The sequence below is a fragment of the Botrytis byssoidea genome (genome assembly GCF_014898295.1).
Source record: "Botrytis byssoidea strain MUCL 94 chromosome Unknown BBYS_025, whole genome shotgun sequence".
In the NCBI taxonomy this organism is placed as follows: Eukaryota; Fungi; Ascomycota; class Leotiomycetes; order Helotiales; family Sclerotiniaceae; genus Botrytis; species Botrytis byssoidea.
Window position 1 is genome coordinate 49346 of NW_024065866.1, and position 17014 is coordinate 66359.

The 17014-nt window shown below is 43.2% G+C and overlaps 7 protein-coding genes across 7 annotated transcripts; 5 read left to right on the top strand and 2 right to left on the bottom strand.

Moving 5' to 3' along the window:
• Window positions 1–161: 161 nt before the first annotated feature.
• On the top strand, window positions 162–2322 carry EAE97_009966 (uncharacterized protein; the record flags this gene model as incomplete). Its single annotated transcript, XM_038880481.1, has 3 exons — window positions 162–943; window positions 994–1450; window positions 1510–2322. 3 exons carry the CDS (start codon window positions 162–164, stop codon window positions 2320–2322), a joined length of 2052 nt encoding a protein of 683 aa, XP_038728527.1.
• A 790-nt stretch (window positions 2323–3112) lies between these two features.
• EAE97_009967 (uncharacterized protein) lies at window positions 3113–3418 on the top strand (the record flags this gene model as incomplete). Its single annotated transcript, XM_038880482.1, has 1 exon — window positions 3113–3418. One exon carries the CDS (start codon window positions 3113–3115, stop codon window positions 3416–3418), a length of 306 nt encoding a protein of 101 aa, XP_038728528.1.
• A 2913-nt stretch (window positions 3419–6331) lies between these two features.
• On the top strand, window positions 6332–8782 carry EAE97_009968 (uncharacterized protein; the record flags this gene model as incomplete). The annotated part of the gene is made up of 6 exons (XM_038880483.1): window positions 6332–6351; window positions 6430–6671; window positions 6745–7047; window positions 7105–7234; window positions 7282–7928; window positions 7977–8782. The coding sequence occupies 6 exons, from the start codon at window positions 6332–6334 to the stop codon at window positions 8780–8782; spliced, it is 2148 nt and encodes a 715-aa protein (XP_038728529.1).
• Window positions 8783–9242: 460 nt separating this feature from the next.
• On the top strand, window positions 9243–9998 carry EAE97_009969 (uncharacterized protein; the record flags this gene model as incomplete). The annotated part of the gene is made up of 1 exon (XM_038880484.1): window positions 9243–9998. The coding sequence occupies one exon, from the start codon at window positions 9243–9245 to the stop codon at window positions 9996–9998; it is 756 nt and encodes a 251-aa protein (XP_038728530.1).
• A 186-nt stretch (window positions 9999–10184) lies between these two features.
• EAE97_009970 (uncharacterized protein) lies at window positions 10185–12018 on the top strand. The gene is made up of 3 exons (XM_038880485.1): window positions 10185–10208; window positions 10457–11250; window positions 11439–12018. The coding sequence occupies exons 2-3, from the start codon at window positions 10722–10724 to the stop codon at window positions 11891–11893; spliced, it is 984 nt and encodes a 327-aa protein (XP_038728531.1). The 5' UTR covers window positions 10185–10208; window positions 10457–10721; the 3' UTR covers window positions 11894–12018.
• Window positions 12019–12719: 701 nt separating this feature from the next.
• EAE97_009971 (uncharacterized protein) lies at window positions 12720–13736 on the bottom strand. Its single transcript, XM_038880486.1, has 2 exons — window positions 13386–13736; window positions 12720–13318 (listed from the first exon to the last, which is right to left on the bottom strand). The coding sequence occupies exons 1-2, from the start codon at window positions 13585–13587 to the stop codon at window positions 12966–12968; spliced, it is 555 nt and encodes a 184-aa protein (XP_038728532.1). The 5' UTR covers window positions 13588–13736; the 3' UTR covers window positions 12720–12965.
• A 791-nt stretch (window positions 13737–14527) lies between these two features.
• Window positions 14528–15931, bottom strand: EAE97_009972 (uncharacterized protein; the record flags this gene model as incomplete). The annotated part of the gene is made up of 1 exon (XM_038880487.1): window positions 14528–15931. The coding sequence occupies one exon, from the start codon at window positions 15929–15931 to the stop codon at window positions 14528–14530; it is 1404 nt and encodes a 467-aa protein (XP_038728533.1).
• Between the last annotated feature and the right edge of the window lie 1083 nt (window positions 15932–17014).

Below are 17014 nucleotides of genomic sequence, written 5' to 3' on the forward strand. Positions count from 1 at the left end.
GTCAATTCTACAGCCTTATTCGCTTTTCTATCGTTTGACTGGACTGGACTGGACTCGACTCAACCCTCAGCCGATTCGATTAGACTTATCAATTGAATTGATCGTCGTATCGATAAACAAAATTAAATCTCCATCTGCCTTAATTTCTTCCACCACCCATCATGTCGTCTTCGTCCTCGGTGAAAAGAGCGTGCGACGCATGCCATCGTCGAAAGGTCAAATGTGACGGTATCAACCCATGTCGCAATTGCTCTTCAGCACAATTGTCTTGCACTTATCATGCTATCCCACAAAAGAAAGGACCAAAGGGTTCAAGAGCCAAAGTTATCAGCGAATTAAGACAAAATCAACAGTCATCACTTTCAGCCAAAACTGCAAACCGCATGAATGGTGTTCAAAGTCCACCATGCAGTCCTACACTCGCACCAACCCCAGGCCTTCTTACAACGGAAATGGTGAAGGAATGTACGGAATTCTTCTTCGCGAACATGTATCCTACGATGCCAATATTGCACAGGGAGAGACTAGAGCAACAAGCACTATATGTTGATCAGAATGTCGATACCTACTGTCTCTTAACCGCGATGTGTGCATTCATGATGATCCAGCCTGGAATGGGAATACCTGGTGATCCTCTTGGATTAGACAATCTCCCAGGCGCGAACATTGTCTCTGGAACCTTATTACTGGAAGAGACCTTGAAGGTTAGGAAAAGTTACGACTACTGCGAATCACCTACACAAAACAGCTTGGTCACTAGTTTTTTCATCTTTGCATGCTACTACGGATTGGATCTACATAATAAGGCTTGGTTTCATTTACGAGAAGCTACAACGTTGGCACACACCTTGGAAATGGTCAAAGAGGAGACATATCATCAATTTGATATTGTTGAATCATCACGAAGACGAAGATTATATTGGTTGTTGTTCGTCACAGAAAGGTGAGATTAGCGTCAAGGCAACCCAGTATCAAATGCTAACAAAGTCATAGATCATATGCGCTTCGACGCCATCGACCTCTGTCTCTGCAAGCCACGATTAATCTTCCTTCGATCAACGATGACCCCACTGATCCCCAGAATCATCATTTGCATGGATTCATCCATCTCGTAAACGTCTACCGACCATTCGATGATCAATTTGTCGCACTCTGGAACAAGACCAGGACCGATTGTTCTCCAGCCTATCTTTCATCTCTCCAAAAACAACTATCCGAAGCCCTGCCAGTCTATCTCAACACGACAGAAAATCAAACAGCAGATCTCAGAACTAGTCAACAATGGCTAAGAACAATGGTATGGCAATTGAGTATACAAAATGGATGTCTCAGTAGCAACTGTGATGACCCAAGTATGACATTTCAGTATCCAGTCGATATTGCCAGAGATTTGGCACAGATGACAAGTCAATTTAGTCATCAGAGCATGGAAGTTCACGGTGTTGGATTGGTGAGTATTCTTCCTTTAATTGTCTCTATATCCAACTTGCTAACTGTAAATTTTTATAGATTGAGAAGCTGTTCGATGTCGCTTGTTCATTAACCGATGTTCTCTCCCTTCTCCCTGCGAAGTCTGATCCGTTCACAATGGGTCCACGCGACTACCTTCATCAATTCATGACAATGCTCTCCATTCTCCGCAACGGCGATCATCGTTTTCTTCCTCTCCTTCTGAACAAAGTTCACGACGTCCTTCCTGGTCTTGTAAATCCCATGTTACAGAATGCTCCCGAGAACCCTCAAATGTGCGCGGATGTTGACCTTTTTGATGGATTTGGAAACACTGGTATTAGCATTCCTCCTCAGAATTACAATACTATGGCTACCAGTGGCCCCAACGATTACAAGATGGCACATCCGAATGGAGGATTGGCATTCGACAAGAGAATTGAGGAATTGAGCAGTCCAAGTGTCACCGGCAGTATGTCCGCCGAAACCACTCCCTTCACATCACCGCCTATCATGAATCCCGGAATGGAATATCAGGCTTTGGATTATCCGGGATTTCATGATCTGAATAGTCATGCTCACGGAATGGATTTCAAGAGAGAGTTTGGTGTCGAAAATGGAGAGAGTCCTTTCGGGGTTTCGAGTCCTGGTGGTATGAGCGAAATGAGCAGTGGAGTTGCCAGTGTGAATGGAAATGGAATCGGTGGAAGAAGACCTCCGATACGACAAGGAAGTGGAAGTAGTTATGGTATGCCACTACCCAGGAGTATACCAGAGTTCAATCATGGTCACTTCTCGCGAGCTAGTACTGGCGGAGATGATATGGGAGTAGGTGTGAATGGTGTTGATTTATCACATCATGGGTATAGATAAGTGGAGTGAATTGTTGTTTGAGAAAATGACACATCTTGGGAGCGGAATATCCTGCAAGGGAACGAAATGCAAACGATTTCTTTGTCGATGATCGGATTCAATGTTGCAATCGATTTCATGTACACTTCGCCACGGCCAAATGTCATAAACGGAGCTTACGGTATTCGATATGTCATCTTGGTTGCAGAATTATCGTGTCGAAAAGCGGAACCGTATTGGCAGTCAATTTTGTGTGGATCTATTCGCAGATATAAAAGCATCTACAAGAATGGAGGCAAAGACACGTTTTTGAGTTTGCTTATCTTTACCGACTGTCGATCTCGAAGGATTGGGGCAGAAGCGTTGAATTGAGATACGTAGTGTATGTGTTATATGATGAGCTGGCTGTTTTGGCGAATATGCAACTGAGTTTTATGGAATGGGAAATGGCAATTAAAGGACTAAGGGCAGGAACGGCAAGGGACGGAAAATAAGTCATGGTTTGATGTTGGTGTTTGGGGTTTGGTGAATTGATGAGAATTGATTGATGTTTTGGTGTTTATGTTGTTTGAGTTGAGGAAAGCAAAGGGGACCGAGTTGTTGAATCTATATCCAATGTTTTATGTATGGCATGGGGGCTCTTGTGTGATGATGCGATGTTGTTCATGGTAGAATAGGGTGGTTAGCGTGTCTGTTTAGAAATACGATATGATATCCAGTTTGATTCATTTATTCGATTTGTTGTTGATATGTTGGTATGTTGAGATAAGTGAGATAATAATTGTTGAAGAGGACAACTAGTCCTTCATGAATGAGACTAGACGTTGAGCTAAGTAGCACCCAGGCTAACGGAGGTGATGCTGTCGTCCGATGTGCTACACTTATGAGTTCTGCTAATTCAGAATCTGGTGGGGGGGAAGGAGAAACATCGCGGACCGAAGGCAATCTTAAGGACGAGGATTTTTTTGATCTCAATTCAACGAAAGGCAGCAAAAACTTAATTACACTTGGCCGTGATGGAGTAGGGGGTTCACGACCTAGGGATCTAGGTGTGGCCAAAGCAGAGAAGCTCAAAGAATGCGACTACTGCTGTTCTTTCAAGGCGGGCTACTTTTGAAGTTGTCCTTGCTGCAATCATTTCATGACGGAATGTAACAATCATCATTGGCGGCTCGAATGAGGTGTCAATACAGACATTTGCCGTGCTGGTCCGTTTCGCTTAGATACACATCGACTTGGAGTGTATGCAGATGTAAAGTTTAGGTCGTTCGCACTTGACGTGGTTGCTCGAGATTATCATCTTTGCTGATACGTTTGGCATTAGTTCAAGTAGTCGTTCCTTTGCCATAATTTGCAGATACCGTGTGGGACATGTTGTAGCATTTTGACTAGGGCTAAGTTGCGAGTGGAATTGACTACTTGGCAGTAGATAGTTTCTGATTCCTGTGGTCCGGGTAAGATTTTATTGATTCCAGTTTCATTGTCCGTTGATCGAGAGTGTTTGTATGACATGTGTAACTTCGTAATGCTAGTTCTGGGGTGGAGCGACAAAGATGAATACTGGCGATGTATTGCGCAGTCAATAGGTAGGACTTTAATTGAATAGGTTTAAATTCATTTCAATTAACAAATGGCAAATATTCTGGGCAGCAATATCAAGACGCTGATAGTTTACTACAATGATACCATCTAATCATTATCCAAAGTCCTGGTAATCAGGACCTCTATTACAAATCAACTACTTACGTTTTCCAAAGCTCAAGGCATGGTGATTTATTAGGATTTTTGCTTCCTCCCGATACTCTCTGTGTATTGTTGACTTCCTCGTCATTACGGGTTAACCCTATAATCTTCTTCCATTGTTGAAACAAGCTTTCTATCTTCTCATTCAAATCTAAGAACTCACAAGTCTCGGGGAGGCTTTTAACCCCACATGCGTGGTCTTCATCAAGAGATGTAGGTAAGAATGGTTTGCTCTCTGGCAAAGTAATAGTCTGATCAAGAGAAAGCTTGTCGAGCGCTTGCTTCTGTGAGTATGAGACCAGCTGGTTATTGACATTATGGCCAAGACGTTTAGGTGTGTGTTTCCATAACAATGCTTCAGACTTGTTGTGTTGTAAAGTAAACTCTCATTATTATAAAATGTAGGGCCATCGAAATCAAAATAGGATTGACAAAAAAATTTAGTGACGGTAAAAAAGTTCAGCCCTGTAGCTTTATCTGAAACTTTTGGAAGTCTAGTTGTGTCCAAGAGGAGTCTAGGTGGTAGTTCTGGATGTTCTATCATTCAAGTGTGCTTGTCGCCAATCCATCGGAAGGTATCTCGTGTGAACTGTGGGTAGTGTTGCTTTCCATTCGTCTTCTTTGTTTCCGAGGACGTTCGGCTATGTTCGATAGGTGACGGCATGAGTAACTTCCATCCATTTTTAACATATTTAGGCATCATCTGATTATAACCAGGACGAGATCCATACAACCATAATGCTGCCTAAGCACTGAGTTAGGAAATAGTGAGTATGCTGCTCCATGTAATATAGTTCGCTGACGAGGTATCCGGAAAGCGCAGTAGAGCTGCTAGGATAGGTGGTCTCAGTGCGTGAGTGACACGAATGGGCGTGTGGCTAGATGGAGATTCATCATCGCGTCTGACATATAGCGAAAGTGTGTTGGTGTGTGATGGCAAATATCTGTAAGCTAATGGCTCCTTACCCTACATATAAAACTAGGTTCACACACTTTTGGGCCTGGAGGATTTCGATCATCTCTAACCCGTGCGGGCCACTCTCAAGGCAAAAGCGTGTTCGTTATGTGGGATGATGCGTCTTCAAGGTACGTGTAGCCTGCCTCTCTACAAATAACCCTTTTAAGAGCTTTTTGATTATCCGCTTCCCCCACAATAACACACATTCCATCTTTTAATCGTATAGACCTGTTGGAAAAATGAAGAACAGTATTACCAACGATAACCGCATTGGTTTGTGCCATTTTCAATCTGAGCGCTTCGGGGTCTTTAACGAAGTGTTGGAGAAATAGAGTTGATGTTTAACTGAGTCCTCGACATCGTTTCTGGCGAGATTGAAAACCGTTTCGAAGTTCTGGATAGGTTGACGGTATCGTGAAAGTTCAGTCCTGAGCGGATGCTTTCCATAATTGGCCACTGTTGCGAGGAATCCAAAAGAGATGGAGGACTCTCCTTGAGAGCCTTAGACATATTCATAGTTTTGCCTGCTCTAGCAGAAATTATATGCCTTGCTGCTGTTGTGGGTTGATGTGACAATAGCTTGAGTTTGGATGGAGATCGTGGCTTTATTGAGTAATGCAAATCATATGAAACGAAGTTCAAAATTAGAAGGGAGTCAAATTATGTAGGTAGGAATTTAAGACCTAGTAACACGGCCCAAACTCTGAGGTCTAGTATTCACACCATAATCGCATGTCAAATTGGACAACCTGATCATTTTGCACTATTCAATGTATCTGGATGATACTCGAGCACTAATTCGAGCGACACTATAATGATAAATTCTGAGTTCTCTCTTGCATAACTAGAATAACTTTGTCTAGGTACCTATAGCTATCTGTAGTAACCCAAGAATGTTGCTATAGGTTTGACGGTTTGGACCTAAACATGACAAGCTTATCTCTCATGTCAACACGGTGGAGAATCAGAGGTCCTCATCGATGTCTCTTTATATACTTTATTGTTTTGAGAGGTTTATATCCACTGCTCAATCAATAAACCTACGAGGTTGTGATTTTAAATGTTGGGCTCAATACCACGTGATTGTAAAATACAAATACCCCCTACCCCCGCTGTTCGGACCTCCGCTTCAGGCCTTCCGACATCCCGAAAAGTCTAGATCAACCTTGTCTGGCACTACTGCGGGGAATCATCGTGAAGTAAATGCTTCGTATTACTGCACGAACAAAATCATTTCAAACCATTCATACAATATGAGGAGTTCTGACCTGATCACAATCGCATCATCTACCCCGAACCGCGGGTGGAAATAATGCTGTCTCCGCAGCAATGCGGTCGCGTACAGGATGGTAAATATATTCTCACATTGCCTACTATAGAATTCATTTCAATGGCCAATTTGCTAATCTGCGCCTTCGTGCTATCAGTCAAACATGCCGCCAACGAAAGCTCAAGTGCGACGAAATCAAGCCAGAATGTGGACAATGTCGCAAAGCTTCAAGACAATGTGTACTTAGCGACGGAGTAGTATTCAGACATCAACAAAATGCTTCGATGAACGGCGGTGAAGATGTTATTTCTGGTGAAAAAAGTGGCCGATTAGGTGCATTTTTTGCGTACAGGAATACATTTGATGAGAACAGCATTTGGGTTGATGTGCCAAAGAACAGTGCGTTATAATCTACCGGAGTGAAGATCAATCGTGAGATGAAGGATTTGGAATCTGATTTGGCAATTGACAGTAACTTTCTTTAATGTCATCGATCCATACAACATGGAAGCGACTCCTGAGCCTGAACAATCCACAGAATCTACCCTTCCCACCGCAACCACTATAGACGAGACTGTTAATGACGTTTCTACTTACCCCCAGTTTGAGGAAGCACCTGGTTTGGAAGCTCTTTCCACGGCGGCGACTACGAATATGGAATATAAGCCTCAATTATCGGTGCATACACAATCACCAAGAAGTCTCAACACTCCCCAGCACTCTGCCAATAACCTCGACTTTATATTGAACCCTACAAGACCGGAAGCCCGTCAGAGTATGGCAAAAATAATTTTCTTGTTCATTAAATCCTCGGCTAATGCTATTGCGATAGACTCACCCCTTATTGATCCATCTCTAAGATCACTCTCTAGGACGAACACTTTCTTCCGTGATGCTGATAGTGTGAGAGAGCATGAAGTTGCGTTTCTATTGAGACATTTTGGAGAGACTACCGGACAATGGTGAGTTGAGATTATATCAAGATCGGAAGCATAATTAATCATGTTAGGATGGATTTATTCGACCTCGGGTGCTACTTCGCGCACCATGTCCCCATTCTCGCCGTCTCGAATCCTCTTCTCAAATACTCAGTATGCGCATATGCTGCCAAACAGCTTTCGCGTGTTGGGGGAAGAAAAGCGATAGTTGGTGGCCTAGTCAGTGAGCAAGCACTTATGGAGCTCTATCCAAATTCGGATAAGGTCGACTGGGTTTACATCAGTGCAAAATATTACGACAAAGCAATTTCGCTCTTAGTAGAGGAGCTCTCCAAGTCAGGTGCAAAAGATTTTCCTAGTACACCCACGATCGATGGTCATTTAAATTCCCCAGTAAATATTGAATCACCACAGAGTACTCCTTCCCAATCAAATAAGCGACGGCGACTATCGAAGCCGATGCACCGTGACGCCGATGAGACAATTGCAGCCGCTGCTATACTCTGCGTTTATGAATTTCTCGACAATGCTTTACATGCTTGGTCTCGACATCTTAGTGGAACTAAGTCCTTGTTCGACCTAGCGGAAAGGGAAGGCATGATGCCTCTTCATTCGCCTTCACCTAGCACTCCAGGATCATTATCATTTCGGACTAAGCCTTCGGTTGCCAGGAGAGCTACATTTTGGAATTTCGCCCGTCAGGACTTTCTGGCAGCTTGTTAGTATTTGAACCCTCACACTTTTGATGATTCTAACTTTAAACTAGTCATCAATGAAGGACAAACGCGACTCGACACAGAAGATTGGGATCTTTGGCGTGCGGCTGGACTTCTGATAGATGATCAAGGATTTGTTATTCCAAGCAACAAGGATAGTTCATATCCAGAGTTGCAGATGTCTATGCGTGAAGATATGATTTCAAATGCCTTGATTTGGCTCATGTCGAAAATTGTTAATTTTATTGCTACCGGTGATTCTATCGACAATGTCTATCCTCAGGATAGAGGTAGTCCTACCGCTGTTTTTGGTATCAATCAAATGACTCTACTCGAAAGATGGCACGAGCTGGCAAACGAGCTGGAAGTTTGGTATCGAGGTTTACCAGATACCTTCAAACCATGTGCTCGTTTATCGACAATCACAGATGGCAGCCTACCACAAGACTCACCGAGAACTGTATTCCCAGAAATATGGTATAGTATTCCAATGTGTGGCTCAACAATGCAGTCATATCATTTTACGAGGATCCTCCTACTTACCAATAAGCCCCACGAATCCACTACAAAGAGAACAACCGTTTCAAACAGGCTCCACTCATATCGGTCTATTGAGATGGAGGTTCGCCACCATAGTCACGAAATCTGCGGCATTGCTCTAGGAAGGCCGGAAGGTTCCGTGAGAATTCACCAAGTGCAGCCTCTATTTATCGCAGGTCAATGCTTGACAGAAACAAAAGAGCGGAAAGTAATACTTGACTTGCTGAGGGACATTGAAATTGATCTTGGCTGGGCGACTAATTATCGTGTCAAACAATTGGTGAAAGATTGGAACTGGCATGAAAGTATGATATGAAATCGAGAACTCATTCATATTGACAAGCATTGCCCTAATCTTGAAGTCTTACTACAAAATTTTGTACACATCTGCGATCTTTTCGCCGATCAATCTCAGAATCCATGTTGGAGGTTGTTGGAAAATATTGGAGAACTGGTTGGTGTTGGTACATCGAGAGCGTGTTGCAGTCAGATTCGAATATTCGACCATCCGACCTAACACAAGTTTTCAATGTCTTGAAGGCCATAACTCTTTCAGAGCCGACTATTCGTGTCAGATGAAATTAACTGAAGATTGCAATTCTCCTGCTATTGGGTAGCAGTGTGCGATTATTTGATACTCCGGCCTCAAATGTATAGACTTTTCTGTCAGTTTCTTTGGAAATTCCTGAAACAACTTTAAAGTTCGATGGCTACCATTGACACAATTGATTCAGGCAACTTTGCGACAGAACAATGCTCATTCAAAACAAATCAAAATGTCAACGATTGAAGAGTCCAGTGGCCCTACCAGAACTTTCGTAGGATATCCATCAAAGATACAAATTTCTCTTAATGTTCGATTCAGTCTATTTATCATCTCATTTAACACCATACCATTTCAATCAGAAAGCCACCACGATGTAAAAATGCGCGGTGGTGCTAGAAAAAGACGTACCGAATGGCACTATGACGAAGCACATTGTAGTCGTGGCAACCGAAACGGCTCGCATGTACAATACGCATCAGCTCGAACTTATAATGATCCTCACTTGGGTCATCACCGTATTCAGGATAGTCGCTATTGGTATCAAAAACCAGAATACCGGAATAATCTCTCACTTCGTCGATGCAACCAATACTCCACATTCAATCGACCCAATCACCATTTTCTTGCAAAATCCAAACACCTTAAAGAGTACCTTCTGACATCTTTGAAGTCGCATATATATAGGATAGAGGAATGGTTACCAGAAAACGAGTGTAAGGTTGGGGACAAGCAGTTCGACTCACATGATGTTGGAAATAACGAAGAAATGGACTGGCAGTTAGAACGGGAGCTGGTCATTGAAAGATATGAATGGAGCTCGGAGGTCTCATCACTTAGTCGGAATGCGGGAGAGTTGATAGATGTTACTCACGACAATGGTCATGAACAGACGCCTAATGGTAGGACTGATATTGAAAGCGTGGCTCCGAATAGACGTTTGGAAGTCGAACGGAAGGATCAGAGCAATGGTCTTGCTGCTGAATAAGGCCAGTCTAAGGCATCTGGGCATGAGCACTGCTTGTCCCGAGCCTTGATTCGATATACCATAAATTGATGATGACGTTGGAGGACAAGTGTATGCAATTACACACACAAACGGGCAATAACAAAATTTCGAGCCAGCTTCAGCAATATTCTTTGTTCCTTTCATATCTTTCAAATCTGACGTGTCCATTGCGAAGGGTCAATTTGCTAGGTAAATTCTCACTTTTCCTACCACATTCTCCAAACCATCCAACTCTTCTTTCTGATATCAATTTTTCAATGAATGTTACATACTCCATAAATGTCTGCTTTCATTCATATCTTAGATTGAGTAATCAGTTTCAATGAAATCTGATATAAAGAGCTCTAATGACTCATTGTGGCAAGATGGTGAGAAATGTCTCCTGGCTTACTACGGGTTGCAACAAACATATAGTAACAAGTATATATTTAAATCAGAAACACTTTATGCGCTGTACGTCGTTATGTCGCTCTACTATGATCACGACCTGCGCGGCTCATTCACCAAGTTTGTGCTACACGTTGCGCAAGGTAATCTCCGCACTTGTGTTAGTACCTAGGTGTCACAATTTTTGTTCAATGAGTGAATCGTTTATTTGAAAGCCTACTTCGTCTGTATATATATGACAAATATCCCACTGATATAGCTCATACTGAATTAGAATCTCCTAGCTTTCAGGACACTTTACAAACGGATTTGGCAATGTCCGCTCAATCACTGCTTTCTACCGATGCCGCTTTCGTTGAGGCTTCACGGCCAGACGAACAAGATACACAAATTTCCAACAACAAAGCCTCAGCACCATTATCCACATCTACACACCAATCGATGGAATCATCCAGCCATTACATACCCTGCTACCCCTGCGAGACTGTCGGTCCCGTAACCCATACCCATTTCACCCGCCCTACGACTACCTACTGGCAAGAAATAATTCCCACATCCTCCGTTGCATCCCTCCCATATTCAACAGCTCCTCCCTACCAATACTCCTTCGCGGCATCTCTCACTCCATATACAAGCTTGCTTCTTCCTATCAGACCACTAGGCGAGGCAACTAATGGCATTGCTGTTTGTTCATTGGCATTACCGCATGCTTCGATGACGGTTGTGAAGGAACTGGCCAGGATTGTGGCGAGCAAGATAAGGAAATTCAATCCAGAAGTTGTGATGGGATTGCCAACTGGTGGATTGGTTTTGGCGCCTTTTGTGGCGGAAGAACTAGGATTTGGTAAGTTGATCATTTCGTTCATGCTAAATTTCGTCTACCGCCCCTTTTATTCCATTACGTTTACTTGAAGAGTCGCGAGAATACTTGGTTCGGCTTTGTATTTCCAAGTCTTCGGTGGAGTCGGAGGGGAATAGGTTTCTACGATGCAAGCGAACAAGAACGATATGCTGACTAGTATTTTCCCCAAGATCGCCACATCCCATGGGGTTACTCCAAGAAACCCTGGTATGGAGACGAACTCACCACCAAGATATCATGTCTTTTCGACAAACCAGGCCAAGGACCACCGGTCTATCTCGATCCTAATCTTTTGCCGTTGATTAAAGGGAAGAGAATAGCGTTGATTGACGACGTGATTAGTTCTGGGACGACCATAAGCGCTATGTTGAAATTTTTGACTGATAAGGAGGTTGTTGATGAAGAGGCACCGAGTGGAGTAACGGATGGTGAGACTAGAAATGGGGCAGCGGATGCTAAGACCAGAGAGGGTTGGATGGGATTGAATGTTGTTTGCGTTGGGGTGGGAATGTTGCAGGGAGACGTGTATAAGAAAGAATTGCGTGCAAATGTTGTGAGGATGATAGTAGGAGCTGTGGAAAGTCCATTATTGAAAGCAGTTGAAGGAGGGTGGATTCAAAGATAAAGTTTGGTAGTAAATCCGTGGGTGTAGTTGCGTAGTTAGGTGATCCCGTTGTCGTCAAAAAAAGGGATGGAGATTAGAATAATGTTACATAATACCGACCAGTTGGCCCAAATAGAGAATTATTGAAGATCCTGTCACAGACTCACAGAGGTATTGCGTTTTAGCTAAGCCCTTATCCTCATATACGTCTCTGCTATCACAACTCGTTTACTAATTAATACCTTTCTTCTTGGAAGTAGAAATATACCATTTTGCTAAAGATGCAGCGATACTGCAAGTATCGTACCAACTCCCCGTACGCCAATCAAATTCTATTCACCTCACAACAGATGACCATAGCCATAATGGAAAACAATCCGCAGCAGACTTGGATCGCGAAGGATATTTTCCATCCAAAGTCTTCCTTCCACCATAAAGCAGAAGTAAAATTGTATAATGGCAAGCCAAAGTGGTATCAAGAGCCGTAGATCTTATGCAAAATCCCGTAAAAGGCCTTCAGGATATCGCGTTTACCAACGGGAAACATTCGAAGCCGTCCATGGCAGAGAATGCCGGATTCTGTATAATTGCTGCGCTTTCATCGTGTTTGTCCTCGCGGACCTACAACTTTTCATTGCTCTACTGTATATCCAAACTTTAATCAATTTGAGATATGGGAATAATACAAAACAACTTTTACTGGATTGCCTAGTGTTTTTGGTATGTGTTTCAGCACGGTATGGAATGTAACGTTGGGTTTACTAGACAGTGGCCTGTGAGGAGATAGACAAGGGAAATGGCACATATTGTTAGAAAAATTGATGAGGGGATTATTAGATACATATGGCATTGAGCTATCCCTTCTTTGCAAAAAGCTTATTACAGACTCCGCGCACTTGCCGTGCTCCTCTATGACTATTATACTCTCGAACGATCAACGACTCGCTATATGATATAAAAGATAAGAAGCATAATCTTTCCTCGCTGACTATCGCTCACTATCCCCCCAAAATTTGACCCTGTTCCCCGACGGCACTAAGAAACTCTCACTGGACCTCTTCCCAAGAGGAAGACAATCCTTCTTCAATGATTGTCAGCATCCTGGCTTCGGATTCGGGTTTGCATTTTGATTTGTATTTGCATGAGTAAGGATACTGAGCGGGGGTTCGAGTTTGGATTTAGACTCAGACTTTTTGGGAGATGGAGGAGGTGAAGAAGATGAAGATTCTGGATTGGGAGCAGGAATTGGTGTTGGTTTGAGAATGGATTTCTGTTTGGTGGCGGGAGGTTTGGGCTCAGGAGTTGGAGTAGGTGGACTAGCAGTTGCATCCGCTGTAGTAGTATTCGCATTTTGATTCGGACAATTTGCACACGGATCCGGAGTATGCGGTTGAGGTACCGCTATTGGTGCAACACCCAGTATCGGAGGACCTATTGCCGCCAAACCTATTACCCGACAAATTAGTTCATTCGCGCATTTCGCGGGGTCCACTCACCGATGTGCAATACATACCAGTAACATAACCTGCAACACGATTTCCTATGCCAGGAGGTGCAGGACCGGGATCTTGTCCGTGAAGTGGATTAAACCCTGGCGTTTGTTGGATTACTGGGGCGGAGACTGTAGTTACTGTTGTGGTTGGGTAGACAGGTGCTATGGGGACGTAATGCGGATAGAGGTGGATAGGGTATGGATAAGAGTAATAGTAGGGCATTTTGATAGAGATATGACGTTGCTGTACAGCCTTAATCTTATTATGAAATTTGATCGAAATGGAGTTCTGTAATGTTTGGAATGGTTGGATCTATTGACAGGGTGGTGGGAAAGGGTGTTCTTTTATATCTCACTTGTAGTTCGAAATGCGTTGAATTGGAAAAACTGCAAATGGAATACAATGATCGTGAATGGGGGTTTAATTACTGAATGATTGAAAAAGTTTTCAAAGTCTCAAGGATTCATGCGCGAACTTCTCAGGATGCATCATTTCACATTCATTTGTCTTACAACAAACAATGATTGTGAACGTCCACGACTGCTTTTTGCACAAACACGTATATTCAGAGTAAGGAAGTTACCGAATCGGTACTCTAAAATGCGCAGAAGGAATCGACTGGATAGCAAACAGGAAATAAATATCTTTAATAACCCACTGATTCACATTTGATCCAACCACCAAGAGTGTTTGCGACGAGTGGCCATTCAGAAATGTTTCATATAGAAATATTTTGCAATCTAGTTGTATTCTTGAAAATAAGATACTATCAAACCGAGCGGCTGTGTTGTGTTCTGGAACAAAAACACACTGACATTATCTTACGCGAAGGTTGACATAGGGGAAAATTTCCTCCCACACAATTATCAGACTCCAAATTTGTAACCGGAAAATCAATTGTCAAGTCGATACCAAGGAACGAGAATTATTGAATTCACAGACGCATGTATTATGAGCAGAGCAGGAATCGGCACTAGCCAACTCCACCCAGCCTGCCCATCTTCAATGTGGGACTTTAAGTAACACGACAGTATATAACGAGCACGGGATGGACGCATATATTGAAGCGTTGAACGAGTATTCGAGAATTGCAGTGAAGAATATAATAGACCGTAATTAATTATGATGACGCCGCATCAACTAGGTATGTTAACCTCTATATCTAATGTCTAGACGCCTCGTCCTTCTCAGCCCAGTCTACCCATCGTTTAATAACCTCATCTACCATCGTAACCCCATCCCTGTTGGCGTCAATTTCAAACCATTCTCTATGTTCTTTCCCGCATGCTTTACATTTTCCGCAATTTACTCTTCTAGCCATTAATTCGATGTGAATTAATCTTTCGACCTTGTGCACATTTGGCACCTTTTGAGGTCCCTCATTCTCGCTAACTTTTCTCGATGGTGGTTTGGACGAATCGTGATAAGGATAGTATCGAATCAATGAAAGATTATAACCACATTGTTTCTTCCACTGTTGCATCCTGGCGAAAACATTTTCGGCTCTTCCAATTTTGAGAAGCATTGTTTTCTCCTTTTTGTTCGGTGGAGCAGAAGTAAAGGATTCAAGAACATCAGAAGTTCGTCGATGACCGGGTCCAGCTCTGGTTGTAGGTGTCAGAAGAGATCCAGCTGCTTCATCGGAAGGCCCCGTGGGTAACCCTTCATCGGTTAACCAGAACATATAAATAAATCCAGGAAGATCAGCATCAGAGATTGGTTTAGCTAATTCCGCTAATAATGCAGCTGTTGTCTGAGGGCTTGCTGATGAAGGAATATGAGCTAGAAACTCCCCGGTTCTCGTGGATGGATCACGTTCAATAGTAGGACGCTGAAGCATTTCAGGTGGCCTGGAAGTTGAAGGTCTCGATGACGATGTGTGCGGTCTTGAAGAAGGTCTTGAAGAAGGACGAGTTGTATGAGATGTCACATCAAGATGATCTGATATACGAGAGCTTGGTACATGAGATGAAGAACGTCCTTCGTGTGGTTTTTGTTGGGGTCTTGGTGGAATTTCCTCGTCTTCTGCGCCGCAACATAATAATTCTAGAGTGCTTCTTTTGCGTCGTCCCTGGCCATCATTTGTAGAATGTGGAACTTCAAGATGTTCTTGCGGTTGATGTGCTTGTGCCTGCTGCCATTCTTGTTCCTGTTGCTGCCGTTGAGCTTCAAGGCGTTGCTGCTCAGTCCTCGAAGTATTGCTCGTCCCAGGTCGTCTGCCACGATTATCTTCTGAAGTCTGGCGCTGTTTTCCCTTAGTTTTCTTTTGGTCGACCTCTAGGAGACCCAATCTCTCCACCAATGTGTCTACGCTTGATCTCTCACGCAGGGGATTTGGTCGAGGCCGAGTAGGCGGGGCAGTTTGACCAGCTTGATCTTTATGTTGCCAACAAAATGCGTCTGGACTCAGCGCTCCTCTTGAAGGACTCGGACTAGGTGAATTCCGTGGTGATTTAGTCAGACCTCTTCGACATGGTTTTCCATTTGATGATAGACCTCGACATGTTGAATTGGGGTTTTTCGAGTCTGTCCGAGGTAATAGTGATTCGGGAGTATGATGATACATTGTTGGTGAGTATTGAATATAATCGAGTCCTGTTAAAAATGTTAATTTAAGGAAAGGAACTGTTAGCAATTTAACGAACGACTGTAAAACAGTTATTCTCCAAAACTATCTGAACAAAGACGTGGCAGTGAACCTCGAGTCCAACATTATGACCCAATGATTCACCTCTTGCATATGTAGAACCGTCATATCCATTCTTGAGGAGGCTGGGTTACGAGGGGTCATGAGTTTTTTTTGGCGCTTGGCGCTATGGCCAATTAGCCACAATAACTCCACGTGATTGACAGCAAAACGAGAAGGCCCATTCCGCCCCAAAGTTAATTCCCTGCTAACCTCACTTCAAATGGCACGTGTCATCATTGCGTTGTGCAAAAGATGATCTTTCCATCCAACAAACAACAAAGTTAGACATTCTTGGGACATGTCTTCACAACGCAGATATGGATCTTGCTTGACTGGACAGTGGACAGTGTGCAGTGTACAGTTTAGTTTGTGCCTTACAGAAGTTGTTGAAACGTCGCTTATGCATAGCCTGCTTAATTGGAGCTTTTGAATGGACCAAGTATCATCAGCCTCACAACTCGTCAACCAGTACTTGAACACCACGCTGTGGCTTCCCGATCGATATATCTCATTGGTAGGTTTCGACCACTAGGAACTTCTATTTACACGCCACACTATTAAACTGGATCTTTTGATTTTCTAGATGCGAGAAGGTGGTTCTATTCAATGTATGTCAGATGGGACGTGTAGCATCATATCTTCCGGAATTCCCAACCGAGCCTGTCCCCCAGGATTTGTTATTGTTTCATCTTCAATTGTTGTCTGAAACATTTCCATCTCATCTCTGCTAGTAAACGTTTTGGGACGGGCTCTCGTTCGCATATCCCAAAGTAGAGGAACGCCACGGGTGGGGTGAGACATGATGGGAGTCTTGAAATATCCTTTTGCTATGATACCATCTAGTGATCTCCATCTATACGCTCAACCTTTCCCCGGAACTTCTGTTGCATTTCTATAGATTTAATCATACCCGTCTTCATTCTATGTGCCTTGCTTTGAAAATTCAAATCTATCGAGCAA

What these genes read in the sequence shown, in the direction of transcription:
- EAE97_009970 (XM_038880485.1), top strand. Translation starts at nt 10,722, where the DNA reads ATGTCCGCTCAATCACTGCTTTCTACCGATGCCGCTTTCGTTGAGGCT. An exon ending in GGCGGAAGAACTAGGATTTG is followed by an intron (nt 11,251 to 11,438) that starts GTAAGTTGATCA and finishes ATTTTCCCCAAG; the next exon opens with ATCGCCACATCCCATGGGGT.
- EAE97_009971 (XM_038880486.1), bottom strand. Translation starts at nt 13,587, where the DNA reads ATGCCCTACTATTACTCTTATCCATACCCTATCCACCTCTATCCGCAT. An exon ending in TGTTGCAGGTTATGTTACTG is followed by an intron (nt 13,319 to 13,385) that starts GTATGTATTGCA and finishes GTCGGGTAATAG; the next exon opens with GTTTGGCGGCAATAGGTCCT.